General features: G+C 25.8%; 4 protein-coding genes across 6 annotated transcripts; 3 read left to right on the forward strand and 1 right to left on the reverse strand.

Moving 5' to 3' along the window:
* Nucleotides 1–1,290: 1,290 nt before the first annotated feature.
* Nucleotides 1,291–2,855, forward strand: LOC127282554 (40S ribosomal protein S2-like). The gene is made up of 3 exons (XM_051306863.1): nt 1,291–1,457; nt 1,873–2,203; nt 2,304–2,855. Exons 2-3 carry the CDS (start codon nt 1,874–1,876, stop codon nt 2,796–2,798), a joined length of 825 nt encoding a protein of 274 aa, XP_051162820.1. The 5' UTR covers nt 1,291–1,457; nt 1,873; the 3' UTR covers nt 2,799–2,855.
* A 1,282-nt stretch (nt 2,856–4,137) lies between these two features.
* LOC127282548 (fizzy-related protein homolog) lies at nt 4,138–10,921 on the forward strand. Its single transcript, XM_051306851.1, has 2 exons — nt 4,138–5,128; nt 7,118–10,921. The coding sequence occupies exons 1-2, from the start codon at nt 4,388–4,390 to the stop codon at nt 7,835–7,837; spliced, it is 1,461 nt and encodes a 486-aa protein (XP_051162808.1). The 5' UTR covers nt 4,138–4,387; the 3' UTR covers nt 7,838–10,921.
* On the reverse strand, nt 8,124–14,332 carry LOC127282543 (nucleolar protein 58-like). Its single transcript, XM_051306845.1, has 4 exons — nt 14,176–14,332; nt 13,900–13,976; nt 11,903–13,341; nt 8,124–11,588 (listed from the first exon to the last, which is right to left on the reverse strand). Exons 1-4 carry the CDS (start codon nt 14,218–14,220, stop codon nt 11,338–11,340), a joined length of 1,812 nt encoding a protein of 603 aa, XP_051162802.1. The 5' UTR covers nt 14,221–14,332; the 3' UTR covers nt 8,124–11,337.
* A 44-nt stretch (nt 14,333–14,376) lies between these two features.
* LOC127282545 (amine oxidase [flavin-containing] A-like) lies at nt 14,377–20,533 on the forward strand. Of its 3 annotated transcripts, none has more exons than XM_051306847.1 (8): nt 14,377–14,657; nt 14,755–14,972; nt 15,233–15,386; nt 15,479–15,597; nt 18,944–19,083; nt 19,379–19,876; nt 20,104–20,247; nt 20,342–20,533. In XM_051306847.1, exons 1-8 carry the CDS (start codon nt 14,510–14,512, stop codon nt 20,451–20,453), a joined length of 1,533 nt encoding a protein of 510 aa, XP_051162804.1. In that variant the 5' UTR covers nt 14,377–14,509; the 3' UTR covers nt 20,454–20,533. The 3 variants fall into 3 exon arrangements, with proteins under 3 accessions (XP_051162804.1, XP_051162805.1, XP_051162806.1); XM_051306848.1 differs by having other exon boundaries at nt 19,379–19,719; nt 20,342–20,492; XM_051306849.1 differs by lacking the exon at nt 14,755–14,972 and having other exon boundaries at nt 14,502–14,657.
* The last annotated feature ends 3 nt before the right edge of the window (nt 20,534–20,536 follow it).

Consider the following 20,536-nt stretch of genomic DNA (forward strand, 5'->3'; position numbering starts at 1 on the left):
TTTATTTAAAAAATAAAAATACAAATTTTTGTTAAAAATAGTTAAAATTGTTAAAAGTAAAAAAAATCAATATTTTTACCTATAATATATATTTAAATTTCAAATAAATGGAGGGAAACTGCAAACTGTTTTGATTAGGGCGTACTCACATCTCTGGCTGCCTGCATAGGCAGCCTCCCACCACGCAGAAAACGTACATGAGTAAGAGAGACAGAAAATTCAAATTTAAATCTACTGACTCTCTGATTGGCTCTCACAGAGATGTGAGTGCGCCCTTAGGGTGCACTCACACCTTCTGGCTGCCTGCCTGCCTGCAGGAGTTGTCATGGCAACATGCAGGAGTAAGAGAGAGAGAAAATTCAAATTTGAATTTACTATCTCTGTTACTCCTACACGTTGCCATGACAACTCCTGAAGGCAGGCAGGCAGCCGAGAGGTGAGAGTGCGGCCTTATGGCGCACTCACACCTTTTTTGGCTGCCTGCCTGCCTGCAGGTTACCATGGCAACACACGAGTGTGAGTGAGACAGAAAATTTGAATATTCAAATTTTTAAATTTTCTGTCGCACTCACTCTTATGCGTTGCCATGGTAACCTGCAGGCAGCCAAAAAGGTGTGAGAGCGCCTTTAGGTATTTCACTTTTAAATATGGCTGCATGATCAGCTGGAATTGAGCTGGAAGCAAGTGTAAGCTTGGAGGGACAACAAATAATTTTACGGTAACGTTGAAAACTTCAAAAACTTAACCTCAAAATCACTTGTTTGACAGTTCTTTATTGCTTTTTTCGTTTATTGTCCCTCCAGGCTTCGACGTCATCAGCCTCTGACGTCACAAGGTAAAATGCCTAAGGGCGCTCTCACACCTTTTTAGCTGCCTGCAGGTTACCATGGCAACGCATGAGAGCGAGTGCGACAGAAAATTTAAAAATTTGAATATTCAAATTTTTAAATTTTCTGTCGCACTCACTCTCATGCGTTGCCATGGTAACCTGAAGGCAGCCAAAAAGGTGTGAGAGCGCCTTAGGGCGCACTCACACCTCTGGCTGCCTGCACAGGCAGCCTCCCACCACGCAGAAAACGTACAAGAGTAAGAGAGACAGAAAAATCAAATTTAAATCTACTGACTCTCTGATTGGCTCTCACTGGCTGCCTGTGCAGGCAGCCAGAGGTGTGAGTGCGCCCTTAATTGGTAATAATTTCCCGCTGGTATTTTGAAAAATACTTTTTTAATAGAAGTTATAATTAATCAAAACTACGTGTATTCAATTCTAATTATTTGGTTATAAAAAACGCGTAATTTCATTGTTAATAAATATAAACATAAGAAAAAATTGTAATAGTAAAAGTTCATTTGAAATTTTGCCGCTGAAATATTTTGACTTCTCAACAGGAAGAGCTTAATTCCGGAAGTGCATTATTTCTTGTCTATATCTTTTGTATAAAACAAGAAAGATTAACGTAAGTAATTTTTTCATATTTATTATATTTCTTTCGAAAATTTGTTAATAAAAAGTAGAAACATTGAAAATTTAACTAATTAATCATTTCAATAATTAAATTTAACTTGTTTTTTTGAAGTTTAAAACTTTTTTAAAGCATATTGGTTTGTACCACGTGTATATATATATATAGGTTATGTTACTTTGATTTTGTACAAATATAATTTACTCATTGTTCTCAATATACATATATAAGAAATTGTTTTAAATTCAAACATAATTAAAGTATCAAATAAGAAAATTTATAATTTAATTGATTTTTTATTCTATTGTAAATTTTTTGTGTTTAAACAAATATATATACTGTTGGGTAAAATTGTTTTTTAAATTAAATTAAATTACTTATAATAATTGACAAATATTTATTTAAATAGAATGGCGGACGCTGCTCCAGCCGCACGCGGTGGTTTTCGTGGAGGTTTCGGTTCTCGTGGTGATAGAGGTAGAGGTGGAAGAGGAAGGGGTCGCGGTCGTGGTCGCGGACGTGGTAAGGAAGATGCCAAGGAATGGATTCCCGTTACCAAATTGGGTCGCCTTGTACGCGATGGTAAAATTCGAACTCTCGAAGAAATTTATCATTTCTCTTTACCCATCAAAGAATTCGAAATTATTGATTTCTTCCTTGGACCTTCACTAAAGGACGAGGTTTTAAAAATCATGCCTGTTCAAAAGCAAACTCGAGCTGGTCAACGTACCCGCTTCAAGGTAATTTATCAAAAAAAAAAAAAAAATTTTATTAATAAAATGCTTATTTTTAATTAAATTAAAATTAAATTAATTAAAAATTTTTATGAATTTATTTCAGGCTTTCGTTGCTATTGGAGATAGCAATGGTCACATTGGCTTGGGTGTGAAATGTTCAAAAGAAGTTGCAACAGCAATTCGCGGTGCTATTATTCTCGCAAAATTGTCCGTTGTTCCAGTGCGTCTTGGTTATTGGGGTAATAAAATTGGTAAACCCCATACAGTACCATGTAAAGTAACGGGTAAATGTGGATCCGTTCAGGTGCGTTTAATACCAGCGCCAAGAGGAACAGGTATTGTTTCGGCACCAGTTCCAAAGAAATTATTGCAAATGGCTGGTATTGAAGATTGTTATACATCAGCAAGAGGTTCAACTTGTACTCTTGGTAATTTTGCAAAAGCCACTTACGCTGCAATTGCCAAAACTTATGCCTACTTGACACCAGACCTTTGGAAAGATGTTGCACTATCAAAGCCACCATATCAGGAATTCGCTGACTATTTGTCGAAAGCACATCGCCCCATTCAGGGATCAAGACCAAATGAGACTGTTTAAATTTAAATTTTTAATTTAAATTCTCAAATAAAGTCTTTCAAAAACAATAAACAATAATTATTGCTTTTTTTTCTGTCCAATAATTATTTAATTACTTATTACCATATTTAAACAAATTTTTTTCATTTTATATTAATTTTTCATTACATTTATTTATTGGGAAATTTCAGTTTTAAAATAGTGTATAAGGCAAATTTTTTTTAATTGCAAATTCTCTAGTTCAGTGAATTTGAATTTTAACTAAATAATATTTGCATATTTTAATTTAACCGAATTTTTATTTATCAATAGATAAATAATTATTTAACAGGGGTATTTGGCCGAATTTTTTAATTGGCAAAATTTGTATTTAGCGCAAATTTATAACCAATCACAATTTACGTGAGAATTTTTTTGAATGGTTAGTTTTAAAATGCGGTCGAATATAAAAGTTCGATTAAATGTGAATTCTATTAAATAAGTGTTTAGTTAAATGGAAATTTTCTTTAAGTGCATTAAATTATGTTAAATTAAAACTAGATTAAATATAAATACTTTGATATAAAAAATTCGATTTAAAATAAATTCTATTTTATAAAATTTAATTAAATAGATATTCGATCTAATTTATATATTTTTTAAATTATTTTAAAATTTTCTACGCAGCACAGTAATATTGGCAAAAATTTTATAATAAATTTTCTGCAAAGACATCCCAAAGTATTAATAAATTTTCTAAAAATAGACTGCAAAACTTTGGTTAAATAATATATATGAAATACATAAATTAACCTTATATTGTTAAATTTTTAAATAAATAAGAATTGTATTATTTAAATATATCATTTAAACATTCAATTTTGAAAAAAAGATAGTACAAATATTTACCGCCAGAGGACTGAGACAGGGTGATAAAACTTTCGAATTTTCCTCTTCTTTTTAGAATTAAATTAAAAATAAATTTAATTTATAAATAATAATAATAATAATTTAATAAATTTTCTTCACTTGAACAAATTTTTTTCACGATTTCACTGTAGGAATTTTTACTTTTTTCTGAAATAAATATTTCAAAATTCAAAAAAGAGGCGGAAGATAAATGAAGCTTTCTGATTGGTTGAAAACCATCTGGCAACTATTATTTCCTGAAAGTAATAAAAAATATATCTATTTTTTCTATAATTTTTGATTATTTACAATCTAATATTTCTCTATGATTATTTAATAAATTATTTTTAAAAAGAAATATTAAACTTTTATAATTAAAAAGAAATTTCAATGTAGAGGGCAGTTGCATTACGCATGCTCAGTTGAGAGTATTTACAGGCTGGCAAGCTGTTCTGAAATCACTTTTTCCCATCTAAAAAATCATTAAACCGTGTTCGTCAAAGTTGAGCTGGCGACATCGACAACGCACTGACGGCACAGACTTATAATATTATTTTTCTTTTTTTGAAAAAGAGTAATTAATTCCTAACGAAATATGCGTTAATCGATGTTTTTCTTGTTTGTGTAATCTTTCTAAACAATGCCTAATAAGTTGTTTATGTGATAAGTGTGTTTTTGTGTGTGTATGTGTGTGTGTGTGTGAGGAAAAAATAGAACCAAAAATGTATCACCACGAGTATGAAAAGAGACTTTTAAAGCCTAGCAACGATGACCACACGGACTCTCCATCACCAACGGGTCTTTCATCGCCCGCATATTATTCACCAACAAAAATTGGAAACAACAGCTACGATCGTTTTATTCCAACGCGAGCTGGAAATAATTGGCAGGTATCATTTTCAATGATATCAGAAAATAGTCGAAGTGGTTTAGTTACAAAAAAAACACGGGAAAATGGTGAAGGTAGTCGTGATGGAATTGCCTATTCGTGTCTATTAAAAAATGAATTACTCGGTGCAAGCATTGAAGATGTTAAAGGTCAATGCGATGAGCGAAGAATATTATCGCCGCTCAGTAGTAAAAATCTTTTTAGGTATATGACACCAACAAAAGATCGAACACTTTTAAACCAGAGTTTGCCTTATTCCCTGTCACCGCTCAGTGCCAAGAGCCAGAAGCTCCTACGTTCGCCTCGAAAGGCAACAAGAAAAATTTCCAGAATTCCATTTAAAGTTCTCGATGCACCAGAATTACAGGATGATTTTTATTTAAATCTCGTCGATTGGTCATCGCAAAATGTTTTAAGCGTAGGACTTGGAAGTTGCGTTTATCTTTGGTCGGCTTGTACTAGTCAAGTGACAAGATTATGTGACTTATCTAGTGATGGAAATACGGTTACATCGGTCGCTTGGAACGAGAGAGGAAACCTCGTCGCCGTTGGCTCACATTCTGGCTATATCCAGGTTAGTTTAAATGTTTTTTTTTATCTTATCCTCAAAATGTCAAAAAAAAAATAAAAATTGCTTTTTAACGATCAATAATAGATAATACTATATTATTGTGTTTCTTACAAAATGAAATTTATTTAAACTCGTAAAATAAATTCTACGTTATAATAAATATATATATATACATTACTAAACGTTTTGCTTAAAACGCATTTTAAAGTCAACAAAACTACTACACAATATTCTGTTATCAAAGCAATTTACATAATGATTCATTTCTCGTTCTTCGTGTCTTGACTTGTATGATATTTAAATTCAAAATCCATTACATTTTTAAATTTGTATATATATCTAAATCGCAGATAGCACTCAAGCAGATTTTAAATACCAACTATTGTTGGTATAATAACTTTTTAAAAGTCTTTTTTTTTTTTTATTTTGCATTTTGTCGTCTTGTGTTTAAAATCAGCATTTTGAAATTTTAAAATATATGTATTCCATTTGTTGCCGTCGTGATAATTTGAATATATACTTTAGGCATAGTGAAAAGAGCAAGCATTTAAATTTAAAAGCTAGAGAAATTTGAATTGTTAAAATATAAAATATACAATGGAAATACTTTTTAAAAATGTATAAATTTTGCTTGTAAATGATGTCCCCTACGAAAAGAAATTTTTCAATTTTAAAAGGGCATTTTCCCTTTTTTCATTGTCCTTAGATAATATGTGTAGCATTAACGCTCCCTTTCTACATATATATCATGGAAAGCTTTAACTTTCACATATATATATAACCCCCCCTAACTCGTGTTTTTCTAATCCCTTATACGTATATATATAGTATATGGTATATATTTCTAACGTCAGCAATATAGTTGAATCTCGAATGCCATCCAGTGAGTTTATATTCCCAACAGTATTTCTTTTTAGAGAGGAAGTATATATTTTAATTCCGTTGGGATTCCTTATTTGAAAATTTTTACTCTTGAATTATGTAGTATTTTTTTTTTTTTCTAAAAAATATTAAATTACATATTGACGGTAAAATTTGGCAAATTTTTTATCTTATTTCAATTCAATTTTATAGGACAATTTATTAATTATGAATAAATTATTTTTATTAATTAAGTGTAAGAATTTTTTAAATTTTCCTTTAATTTATTATATTTAAAAAAGAACTGTAATAGAATAATTTTGTTATGTAATTGTACTTCTATTTTATTGATATATTTTTGATTAGTTTATAGTCTTTTTATTTTTATATTTTATTTTATTTACTTTTGTTAACAAATATGTAATTTTTAATTTCCTTCTTTAAAAAGTAACTTTAACTTTTCTTTAATTTAGTTTTTTATTGAATTATTTATTTTAATATTTCAATTAATGTATCACATTACATTAAAAAAAAAAAAAAAAAAAAAAAAAACAGTAACAACTTATATAAAATAAAAATTTTCATTTTTTCAACTGTGAATTGATATTTATATCACAAAGTCAGTGATTTAAATAAACGTTATAAATAAAAATTGAACAGTATAATTTAAAAAAAGGAGCTCAAAAAAAATAAAGAGATGAACTGAAATATTTGTATTTTATATATTTGTTGAAATTTCAATTTAAAAACATTTAATATGTAGTTTGCTAAATTATTATATTTTTATATATTATTTTTTTCTGAAAGAAAGTTCGATATTTTTCGTGAAAAATAATTAAATTAACATAAAAAATTAAAATAGAAATGTTTGAATTTAAAAAAGATAACTAAATTTTAAAAACAATAACAGTTAAAATAATAATTAATATTTAATTAATTAAACTGCCAAAAATTGAATTCTTTAAAATATGGATACTATAATTCGGATTTTCTAACAATTTCATAATTTTTTTTTTTTTTTTTTGATAATTAATTCAATAACACTCATTTTTTTTATTAAAAGATTAAAAAAGAATAAGAAAAGAAAAGAAAAATTTGCAGAAAATTATTGAATTTTTTTCTTTTGTCTAGGTATGGGATGTGGCAGTGAATAAAGAAGTAAGTAAATTGGAAGGTCACAATGCAAGAGTGGGCGCCTTAGCATGGAATGGAGAAGTTTTATCATCGGGAAGTCGAGATCGATTGATTCTTCAACGAGACGTAAGAACACCATCAGTGGTGGGTGAACGTCGTTTAGGTGCTCACAGACAGGAAGTTTGTGGCCTAAAATGGTCACCAGACAATCAATATTTAGCATCGGGTGGTAATGATAATCGTCTCTATGTTTGGAATCTTCATTCATTATCGCCAGTGCAAACATACACGGAACATACAGCCGCAGTGAAAGCAATTGCCTGGTCACCCCATCATCATGGCCTTCTTGCATCAGGCGGTGGTACTGCCGATCGACATATACGTTTTTGGAATACATTAACCGGTCAACCAATGCAGAGCATCGACACCGGTTCACAAGTTTGTAATCTCGCTTGGAGTAAACATAGTTCGGAATTAGTCAGTACACATGGCTATTCGCAAAATCAAATTCTCGTTTGGAAATATCCCTCATTGACTCAGGTAGCCAAATTAACTGGACATTCCTATCGAGTTTTATATTTGGCAATGTCACCCGATGGCGAGGCAATTGTCACTGGCGCTGGCGATGAAACACTTCGCTTTTGGAATGTTTTTAGTAAAGCTCGTAGTCAAAAAGAAAATAAATCGGTACTGAATTTATTCACTAGCATTCGGTAATTTAATATTATTTAAAAACAAAAAAAAGAAAATTTAAAATTAAAAAACAAAAAAAAATACTAAATGTAATGACATAAGAGAGAACAAATTATATCGTGCATCGAGCTTTCAACTTTTTCTCAGTATGGCGGGGAATAAATTATTATTCTGAGAAAGTCAAAGCTTGTTTGCTCTAATAATGTAAATAACAAAATGGTAATGAAAAAAAAAAATTAATAACATTTAAATGTTTTATATTCTTTAAAAGAATTTTTCAAATACAAGTTTTAGTAGAGAGAGAGAGAGAAACCATTAACTGGTTTTTTTTTTTTAATTGTAAAGCTTTGCAGTCTGCAAAGTGACGAGCCAATTCTCGTGCAATACTTTAACACTGCACCTTTCATCCGATTTTCAATTTAAATGATAATTATAATTTTTCAAAAAGGTTATTTTTCTTTGGAATATGTTTTTAAAAGTCAAAAATATGTTCTTGAATTAATAAAAAATAGACTTTTTGCAAATGATTCAAATTTGAAATAATTAATTTTTTTCAAGTCATATTTATAATCGTGAGGAAAAATTCAATTTTTAACAAAAATTAATTAGATACAGTTTAAAATTATAGAATTAAAAAAAAAATGTAACTTTAATCTAAAACAATTTGTTAACATAATTATTTGTTTAAAAAATTTTAAATAGAAAATAATATTAATAATTATTTTAAAATAATAAATATATATTTAATATTTTAATATTATTATTATTATTATTATTATTATATTATTTTAATAATATTTTCTATTTCCAAACTTAAAATTTTGAACAATTAATAAAAGTAAAATAGGTATTATCAAATATAAGAATTCATTAATTTAAAATTACTGAAAAAATCCCCTCGAATGAATAAATTTTGGTAGAAGTTTAAATTAATAATAAAAGAAAATCGGAGTCTCAATACATGAAAAAAAAAAAATTGTTAATTTCGGGGAAAAGTGCTCTATATGCTCTAAAGTTTGCAGATTGTCTCTTTAGAATAAAATACATATTCTAATAAAACAAAAAAAAAATAAAATAAAATTTTGTCTTTCTATCTGCGGAGTTAAAGATTTTTCTTTTCTTTGAAAATTGTCAAACCGCCTACCTCTAATCAGAATATTAGTTTATAAATAAAAAATCTGCGGTAAACTTGTCAGTCATGTATAAAATATGTTGACCAGGATTAATGAATTGACTAATTTATATTAAACATAATATAAATATAAAATATATATTATATTATATATATATATATATATCGCAAAGTTAAATTTGCTTTACGATTATAAAGAAAGTCGACAAAGATAGAATGGAGTACAAATAATGGTCAGAATAATGTTTTGGGTATAGTAGTTTAAATTACGACTTTTTTTTTATTTTATTTTTTTTTCTAGGATTGAGGAATTCGAATTGTTTAACATTTCGAAATTTCATATCGCGTTGCTTTAAGGCACCCTTAAAAATTTATATAAAGGCTGATACGTTTTGTATTAAAACAAAATAAAAAAAAAACAGAAGAGCAAGACTATTATAAAAACTAACGTACTACATAATTGAAAAATTGACTTATATTATTATTTAAAAAAAAAATTCTTTTCTTTTACACATATGCTTTCTTCCTTTTTTTTCTTGAACTTTAGCAATAGTAAATCTAAGCGTAGGTTTAATTTGTGATTTATTAAGTTCTCTGGTCAAAGATCGCTTTGTTGAAAAAAATATTTTATTTTACACATGTTATTAAATTACATGTGGTTTTAATAAAAAAAAAAAAAAAAAAAAATTCTACCGAACGAAAGTGATCATGAAATTTGTAAAATTTCATTTAATTTAATTTTTTTTTTTTGAATTTATTTAAAAATTTACCCAAGTTTAAAAAAATCACATTTTGTATCGGAATTTTTACAAATATCAAGATCAATTATTTCATTATAATGAAACCATGAAATGTTTCAATATTATATTTACATAGAAACACTTTACATTTAAAGAAGGGGAGGGAGAAGAAAAACAACATCGTCTTGAAATGACAAGTAAAAATAAAAAATTTAGTAAAACTAATTTCGAATTTTTAGTTTGATGTACTAAGTAGATATATGTAAAACGGTGATTTTTTTTATGTGTTGTGTGGCGAGCAATGCGTTTATATATATTATATATGCTTTTTTTAGCGTAGTTTATCCTTTGGAATTCAAAAATGAATTGATTTCCCTTCAAATGAAGAATTAATCTACTAATTATACATATATTAATTCTTATATACATAATAATATTATGTCTCTAGCTTTTTGAATTTTGTGCAATCAATCATTTTTGAAAATTGTATTTTGATATAATGTATAGTTCTCTTTAATATAGTCATTAGAAAGAAAGAAAAAAAAACAGTAATCTAAACGTGCGTCGAAAAAAAAAAATACTTGTTGAAAAATTTATCAAGTTTTTTGTCGTTTTCATGATTAAATATCGTTCGTTAGAGAAATCATTGTACAAAAAGAAAAAAAATATAAAAATAAAAATTAGCGATCTTCTCGAAAATTGTGAATTTGTGTAAAAAAAAAAAAAAAAAAAAAAAAAATATGGAAAATGTTTTGCAACAAGATAAATTCGATATATTTTAGTTTCATTTTTTGGAAAAATTTATTTTACTTCTAATTTTTTGATATGAATATTAATTTATTTGATTAAAAAAAAATTTCTCTTTTTAATTGTTTAATTAAATTCTTGTTGCTTAACTTTTGGTCTTTTGAGGAAATTCTTTTATTTTTTATTTCCAATTAGTAAATTCATTTTAAACTGATATCAACAGTAACTAGTAAATATTTAATAATAAAATATTGAAAACTGTAATATGCAAGTAAAACAATAGCTGAAAAAGCATTAATGACACATACATACATACACACACTGTATCAAGTCTGTTAAAATGAACAAACAGACTATAATACTAGACGAACATAATTTAAAAATAGCGTGATGCAATCTAGTATATATATTTTTTATGTATTTGATTTATACAGAATTATATCGAAATATATTTTCTCTTGGCAAACAATAAATCTGAAAATAAAGAAATTGGTCTTTTTTTCTCTAATTCACGATATATATTTTTTTCTGGGTAAAGAAAAACAATTTTTCATAAATATATATATAATACAAATTCTATGTATTTTATATTATTTTTTTTACAGTAAAATAAATTCCTGATATAAAAGTAATTATTATCAAATAGTTAAGATATTTTCTAGTTTAAAACTAGTTTTAATATTTTCATAATTCAAAATAGTTTTTTTTCCTTCTATTTTATTTAAACATTTGTTTTTGTTAAATTGACTGATAAAAGTTGTTTATCAAAAAAATTAATCGTAATGATATAAAATAATCATTATTTGAATTATTAATTATAATAATAAAAAAAAAAAAAAAATTAAAAAGTTTCAATAAAGAAAAGAAAAAATACTTTAATATTTCTAAATTCTTAAAATTACAGCTTACGTATCCGGATCTTCAGTTGTTTGGTGTTTCTTTTTTTTCTTCTTTTTCTTTTCAGATGAACTTGTTGCTAAATATTCATCTGGAATTGCGGATTCTTCATCTTGTACTTCTTCTTTAACTTTTTTTTTCTTTTTCTTTTTTTCACTGCCAACAGATTCGGCAACTTCTTCTTTTGGAGTTACTTCTTCCATTTCCATAGCTTCAGCTTGATCTTTGTCCTTCTTCTTTTTCTTCTTCTTCTTCGGTTCTGTAAGACAATTATTTTTTATATATATATATTTTTATCAATAAAAAGTATTTTACATGAACTTATAATAATTTAATGAATATTTTTTAAATTATAAATTATTAAAAAGAAAAATTATTTATTTTGATATAAATGCTTACAATTTGTTATTTTTTTTATAAGATTTTTACGGGTAGTGCCTGTTATTTTATAATTTATTTTTTGAAAGAAGTTTTTTTTTTTTTATTTTCATGATTTATTTTCAATTTAAAAAATTTAATTAATTTATTTTCATGTTTCAATTTAAATGGATTAAAATATAAAAAAATACGTACCGGATGTTTCAGCTTCCTCAACTTTCATGGACTCATCGGCCTCTTCTTCGGGTTCCTGTTTAATTTTCTTCTTTTTCTTCTTAGGTGTAACAAATTCCTGTTCGGGTTCTTGTACTCCCTCAGTCTTATCATCATCATCATCATCATCTCCATCGTCTTTCTTTTTCTTCTTCTTTGGAACCTCCTCTGTTTTAATTTCCTCAATTAATGGTTTCTTCTCCTCAGCCTCGGAATATCGTCTCTTAGTTGTTGTCAATGTAGAATCAGCAGCAGTTGGATATTGAAGAATTTCACTTTTCGTTTGATATTTCTCAAATTTCGCTTTCACCTTACCAGTACCACTTAGTTTACGTAAATTTCCCTCCTCTAACATTCTCAATTTTGCCTCAAGTTTTGCCTTATGTTCAGCACCAAAATCAAAATTCACATCCTCACCAAGTGCATCAACTCTAATTGCCAATGATGCCTTGGCAGCCAACATACGTGACATTTTTCCCTTATTTTTCGTCGAACTCGAACCAACTAATTGCGCATGATAAATTAAACCATATTTTGGTGTATCTTTCTTTGTTTTAAGTGCTCGAAATAGTGCTTTTTCAGCGCCAAGAATTTGTACTGTCGATGCTGGATGTTTTGCAAGATTAATTAATGAACCAGCATGAGAAATTAATCGTGCACCAACTAAATCACCAACAAGAACAGTTAAATTTGGTGCCATTGCCAACATTCTTGCTTTTAAATAATCATATAATTGTGAACGATATTGTGAAATTTCAATAACTTGATCACATAAATGTTGTATATTTATAATATCATCGTGTGATATTTCTGTGCCCATTGAAATTTCAGCTGCCTCTTTTACTTTTTCCTCAACATCTTCCGGTAATATATCTGATAAATCACTGGATGATGCATTTTCTCGTGTACCAATTATTTTCACTGTTTTTACAAATGCCACATTATCGGTAATTAATTTTCCCAATTCGGGAAAATGCCATCCATACCATTCGCGACAACGCATTACATAATTATTTAATTCTTTATCAAGATCATCAAGAAGACAGACAGCTTGAATTATCATTGTATCAATTTTATCGGGTGAAAATTTTAATTTATATCTTGAGAGACTGTGAGCTAAACCAAGTGCCATTGCTGTCATTTCCTTTTTGGGAAAACCAGCAAGAAGACTATCCATTTGACTTCGAATGCATCGCATTAATTCTTGAACATTTGTATTGCTTACACATGATAAACTTAATTTATCTTTAATAGCATTACCTAATTTTGCATCGGCAACAGCAAGTTGTTCTTGTACTTCGGAACAATATTTTTTTAAAATTTTTTTCAACGATTTACTCACTTTTCCCTCAACTGCTGCGGTTGTTGCTGCCAATGCCTCAGTTGTATCGGCAAACTTTTCGAAATGTTTTAATTTCACCCTGTAAATTTTGAAAATAAATTAATCATCTTGTGAAAATTTTTTTTTTATTTGTTAGATAAGTTTTTCAATTTTACTTTTAACAATTAAATATACAAGAATTTTATGAGCCAAAAGTTTTAAACGTTGAAATGAACAAAATTTTTGTTTTAACTTCTTTAAGTACGAATTTTATTACAAAATATTGTTTTAAATATCTAAAAAGAAATTATTAATTTAATTTACTGTTTTATTTTACATTGACATTATAATTTCTAATAATTTATAGATTGAAAAAAATATTTTTTGTTCATTTGAACGTTCAAAATTTTTGGCAGATGGAATTTTAACATTTTTCTATAAAAATCTGTCAGCAACAATTCTCATAATTTATTATATATATAGATAATAAATGAGAAAAAAAAAAATATTTAGTTGACTTAAGAATTAAAACAGTAAACTTGAGAATTAAATGAATATGATAAAAAATCACTAAATTATAAACAAATTATATTAAAGCAAATAAAAATTATGATTTATGTCAAAAATAATTTAAAAAAAAAAAATTTGTTTAACTTACACTCTGCCTGCAGCTTCTGGCGTTTCGAAATCATGATAAAGGTTATCTGTTTTGGCTAGTTTGTTTTCATCCAATAACTATAAAAAAAATTAATTACTTATTAAAACAAACAAATATAATTGCCCATTCAAAATATAAGCAATATTTAACAATATTAACTATTAATGTACTTTAATATTTATTATAAATTATTATTATATCATTCTTTAAATGACCACGTGTCTAAATATTTTAAGGTTATGTTTTGATTATTTACAAAAAATTAATAATTTTTACCTTAAAAATTGCATACCCCGCAGGGGTTTCAAATAGTACTAACATTGTACTAGTTTTTTACTTAAATATTGTAGCACTTTTTTAGTTTTTTAAAAAAATAATTATATTTTTGTTTGACACCGCACGCGGAAGTAAAGCATGCAGCCGACTAACTAAACAGTCGGTAAAACAATAGATGTCGCTTCCTATCATTTCTTCACATGTCTGCGAAATTTCGAAAAATCGTGATTGACATTTAACCTTAAAAAAAATATTGCTATAGATTTAGTAAGGCAAACTTATGAAAAATAATTTGTTTAAAAAAAAAATAAATAATTAGAACGTCAGTTAAAATATGTCAGATTTTTTAGACACCGAAGAGCAGGACGATAATAATGATTTTGATGTGATAATCGTTGGTTCTGGATTAACAGGACTAACTACTGCTTATTTTCTTCTTAAAAAAGAAATTGGTTTAAATGTTCTTATTCTTGAGGCAACTGGTGAGTATTTATTCTATTATATTTAATTTTCATATTTTCATATTAGTAGATTATCAATTATCGAAATTTAAAAAAATATATATATATATTTAAATAGAAAACATTGGTGGGAAAATATTTCTTACTGAAGAAAGCAAATGTTTTTATGCACATCCTTGTCAAATAAATATAGTAGAATTATTAGATGAATTAAATATCGTATCCATTTCGAAAAGAAAATCATCTTCAAAGGAGAGAATATATTTAACAAAATCTGGTCCATATCGAAAATTATCATCTTACATTTCAGCTCAAATTTATAATTTTCTCACATCGGTGATTTAATTAAATAATTTAATTATAAATTATAATTATTATTATGTATTTTAATTATTTATAAAAAGAATATTGAATAATGATTAAATATATTATTTTTATTTTTTTTTTTATTAATAATTTTGTTTATTTTTCATTATTGAATTTTTTATTTTAAAAAAGAATAAAATATTGTACATTTGGGATAAATTCATGCAACAAAATTAAATAATAATCTTATTTGAATTAATGCTTCAGTTTTGTTTTCTTATTATTTTCAGATTCAAAATATTAGCTTAGATTTTCAACTAAATATGCATTCAGAGGAAGATGCTAATTTTTTGTCAAACATGAGTTTAGATCAATTATCATCTAATTTTGTTACGTGGGGCACTGCAAGATCAATTTGTCAAAGTTTGCTATTAACTTCCTGTGGTAAGGAAAAATTTAAACAAAATTTATAATTTACTTATTAAATTAATAATTAATATATATATATATATAATAATTAATTAAATATTCTAAAGGTATAAGTAATCTTAAAAAAGTATCAACTTTGTGGTATTTATTTTTGCTCAATGGAGCAGGAGGTTTTTTTCAAAGATTAAAAATTACTCTAGGAGATGAAAAACGATTCTTTATCAAGGTTATTGTTATATTTTAAATGAATTTTTTTTTTTTAACTAGTTTAACGTCCGAGAAATATATTAATTAGAAGGTTTCGTATGAATAAAAAACGATAACATTCGGACCATTGTTGTTTTAATAAAAGTTTACTCCAACGTTTCGAAATCTAAATGATTTCCTCTTCAGGGAGTCTATCAAAATTACAATAAATTGTCAAATAAACAAATACAAAAAAATAAAAAATAATTAAATTAAATACAGTGAAACATCAAAAATAAATACAGTCAATAATTAATAAATAAAATACAATAGATAGTAAAAAATAAAAAATAAAATAACAATAATAAGTAATAATTAAAAACAAAACAATTTAAAATAATCTTACCAAATAAGAAACATATGTCAAGTCATAGAAATAATGGTCAATTGCGGTGTCAATTAATAAAAACAAAACCACCCTAACGTTGGAGAGAAACATAGAGTCTGGAAATCAAATCTAAAATTGAATAATCAAATAAACTGTAAATTAAAAATTATATAAAGAATAAATTAAAAATTATATAAAGAATAAATTAGTAAAGAATAAATTAAAAATTTGAAAATTAAAATAAAATAAAAGATTACATACCAATCAAACCATTTTTTAAAAAAATTTTAATAATTGAACAGACACATTATAAAACAAAACACATGATAAATAAATAAATAAATAAATAAATAAATAAAACACATAATCTATAAATGAACAATATAAATTGAAATAAATAAAATAAAATAAAATATTAAGTGTTCTTTTCCCAACGTCAACTTTAAAACGTAGAAAGGAAAAATCTAATAACCACAAATACAAACATTGCTAGATTTTATGGTCTACCTAAAATTCATAAAGAAAATTGTCCTCTTAGACCAGTTGTATCAACCATAAATTCTCCTACGTATTATATGTCAAAAATGTTTACCAATATTCTAACTAATTCTTTACCAAAACCTTTTTCTTATATAAAAAATTCATTTTCTTTTAAAAACTCAATTCAAGATTTAAAAATACCCGCTGATTATATAATGATATCTCTAGATGTTTCCGCTTTATTTACAAATGTCCCAATTGAACTGGTAATGAAAGGTATTGAAGATAGATGGTTATACATAAAAGAACAAACTAAAATTCCGAAAGACGAATTTAAAAATTGTATAGTTTTTATTATGAATAACATGTTTTTCCAATTTGACAATAGGTATTATAGACAAAAGTTTGGTACCCCGATGGGTTCCTCCATTTCTCCTATTTTGGCTGACATAGTCATGCAAGATTTGGAGGAGAATATTATAAACAATTTAGATTTCGAGGTAATATTTTATAGAAGATACGTTGATGATACGTTTTTATGTGTTCCAAAGAATAAAGTCTCCGTGACTCTTGATGCCTTCAATTCCTTTCATGAAAGATTGCAATTCACTCACGAAATAGAATGCAATAGTGAAATTAGTTTTCTGAATTTAAAAATCATAAGAACTAAGGACAATAAAATCATCACAGATTGGTACAGAAAAAACACTTATTCGGGTAGACTTTTAAATTATCATTCAAACCATCCATTTGTTTCTAAAATTGCAATAATTAAAAATATCACTGATACTGCAATTATTCTTTCTGATGAATGTTTTCACAAAAAGAACATTGATTTAGTCACAAAAATTTTAAGATTAAATAATTATCCAGATGAATTCATCAAAAAACACGTTACAAAAAGAATCTTAGAAATTAAAAACAAAAATTTATTTAAATTAAATAATAATGATGTTGACAATATTAGTAAGGAAGAAAAAAGTGTTGTATTTCCGTATTATGGACGAATATCAGAAAATATTAAAAGATTACTTAAAAAATTCAATATTAAAACTATTTTTAATGTTAATTCAAAACTTGATCATTTTATTAGACTCGGAAAAGATAAACTTGATGGATTAAATCAATGTGATTGTGTTTATAAGTTGGAGTGTAGTTGTGGAAAAACATATGTTGGTCAAACAAAAAGACCTTTACATATTCGTAGATTAGAACATATGAAAAATATTGAATTAAATGAAAAATATCATAATGTTATCAGTGATCACTTAACGAGTTGCAAAAATGACACTTTTTCACACTTTATAAAATGGGATGAATTTGAGATATTGCATGTTGAATCAAATCTAAAAAAACGATTATTTGCTGAAATGTGTTTTATTAAAAAAGAAGGAAAAAATAGCTTAAATAAAATGACAGACTTGGAAAATTTTGATAAGTCGTATGAAATAATTTTGAATTTTATTTCTAACAATTTAAAATGAAAAATTGCTCATTTTCGTTATTCTCTATTTCTCATACAATTGTTTTTGTTTTTATTTTCGTGTTTGTTCAATTGATAATTTATTGTAAAGAGTCGATAGTGTTTGGAGATCAGTTTTAAAGTTGACGTTGGGAAAAGAACACTTAATATTTTATTTTATTTTATTTATTTCAATTTATATTGTTCATTTATAGATTATGTGTTTTATTTATTTATTTATTTATTTATTTATTTATCATGTGTTTTGTTTTATAATGTGTCTGTTCAATTATTAAAATTTTTTTAAAAAATGGTTTGATTGGTATGTAATCTTTTATTTTATTTTAATTTTCAAATTTTTAATTTATTCTTTACTAATTTACTCTTTATATAATTTTTAATTTATTCTTTATATAATTTTTAATTTACAGTTTATTTGATTATTCAATTTTAGATTTGATTTCCAGACTCTATGTTTCTCTCCAACGTTAGGGTGGTTTTGTTTTTATTAATTGACACCGCAATTGACCATTATTTCTATGACTTGACATATGTTTCTTATTTGGTAAGATTATTTTAAATTGTTTTGTTTTTAATTATTACTTATTATTGTTATTTTATTTTTTATTTTTTACTATCTATTGTATTTTATTTATTAATTATTGACTGTATTTATTTTTGATGTTTCACTGTATTTAATTTAATTATTTTTTATTTTTTTGTATTTGTTTATTTGACAATTTATTGTAATTTTGATAGACTCCCTGAAGAGGAAATCATTTAGATTTCGAAACGTTGGAGTAAACTTTTATTAAAACAACAATGGTCCGAATGTTATCGTTTTTTATTCATACGAAACCTTCTAATTAATTTTTTTTTATTGATTTTTAATGAATTTCCAATATTTATCAGTAAATTGTATTTAATTTTTTTTTGTCTTTTAATTAAAACAAAAAACCTATTATGCGAAAAATAAATAGAAAATTAATAGATTTTGTTCTAATAATAATAATAAAAAAAAAAAAAAAATTTTTACACTCATATATAATGAATTAGAATGGAATGGCTGAATTAGTAAAAATTTTATCAAGTACAATAAAAAAGAAACAAGGAGTTATAAATTGTTTGGAACCAGTTTCAAATATACAATTTAGCGACACCAGAGCTTATGTAACGACAAATAATAAATTATACAAGTAAAATTTTACAATTATCTTGAAGTAGGAACCAATTTTTTGAATTTATATTGTCTCAAATGTTCCAGATTTTGAAAATATATTTTTTCATAAATTATTTTATTAAAAATCAATTAATATTATTTATCTACTTTTTTTTCTTTATTGATAAAAAGTAAACTTTCATGTAGTTATTTTAACATCAAAACGAAAGAACACTACATTCCAAAAAGATAAAAAAATGAAAACAGAAAAAATGTTAAAAATCTTTTTGAAACGAAACAAATTTATTTCCCCTATTTAATCTTATTTTTAGATGCGAATACGTTGTAGTGGCAGTGCCACCACCTGAAAGTGTCGAGATAACCGTTCAACCTTCATTATCTCCAATTTTATCAAAGGTTCAGACCCTCTTTGAAAATGGGAAAAATCTCTTTTTTACTGCCACATTTAGACAAGAGTTTCGAAACGCTAATTATAATTGTCCAATGAATATTATCACTACTCCAGATTGTGACTCAAGTTTAAAATTCCTTTACGATTCTACACATTCCAGCAATAAATCACAACTAGTTCTTGCAGGTTTTCTTAATGAGTCGAATTTTCAAACTCGCAAGAAATTCAATTTTTTCACTACTTTAAATCAATGTTTTCGAGGTGATTCTAAAAAAAATTGCATTATTTACAAAGAACGAAAATTCAATTTTTCTAATAATAATCAAGAATCAATTTGCGTATCAGGATGTCCAATGAGTTTCTTTATTCCTTGTGATTTTAAACATTATTTTAATCCCTTGTCTCTCACCAATGGAAGGTTTTATATTTTTTTTTTAAATTAATTAGAAAATCATTAAATTATCATTATCATAATTTTTCAAACAATTTATATATATGGGAGAAATATTTATTTTTTTTTTTTTTTTTGAATTTTAGAATTAAATTTATTCAAAATTAAATATTAAAAATAAAAAAAATTAATTATATATTATAAAATTAAAATTCTATTAAATATATCTAGTAATTATTTTTATTTATAAAAAGAATTTTCTATGCTGCGAGTGAATATGCAAAAAATTGGCCTGGAACAGCCGATGGAGCAATTGAAGCTGGAAAAATTACATCATTGGCGATTCTTTGGCGAATACGACCCCAATCTCTTAGTAAATCAGATTTATCTTTCTTCAGGTATTCTTTAAAATTCTTAAAAAAAAAATCATCATAATGATAATATATTATTATTTATTATATATCATAAATTTTTAAACTTCATTTCTTTTAGTATTCGTCCCAAAAAATTTCGTCAAATGACAATAAGATTTTCGCTAATTTATTATTTGTGCTTAGCAACAAATATTTGCATTTTCTGGTCGTTCATTAAAAAAGCCTATTAATTATTACCAACGAAAAAATTTAATGAGTAATTGACAATATTAATACCTATTAAAATATTAATTTTTAGTATTTAAATTAAAAA

Source organism: Leptopilina boulardi, unplaced genomic scaffold (genome assembly GCF_019393585.1).
Source record: "Leptopilina boulardi isolate dan_hultmark-lab unplaced genomic scaffold, ZJU_Lbou_2.1 LbouV2_300, whole genome shotgun sequence".
Lineage (NCBI taxonomy): Eukaryota > Metazoa > Arthropoda > Insecta > Hymenoptera > Figitidae > Leptopilina > Leptopilina boulardi.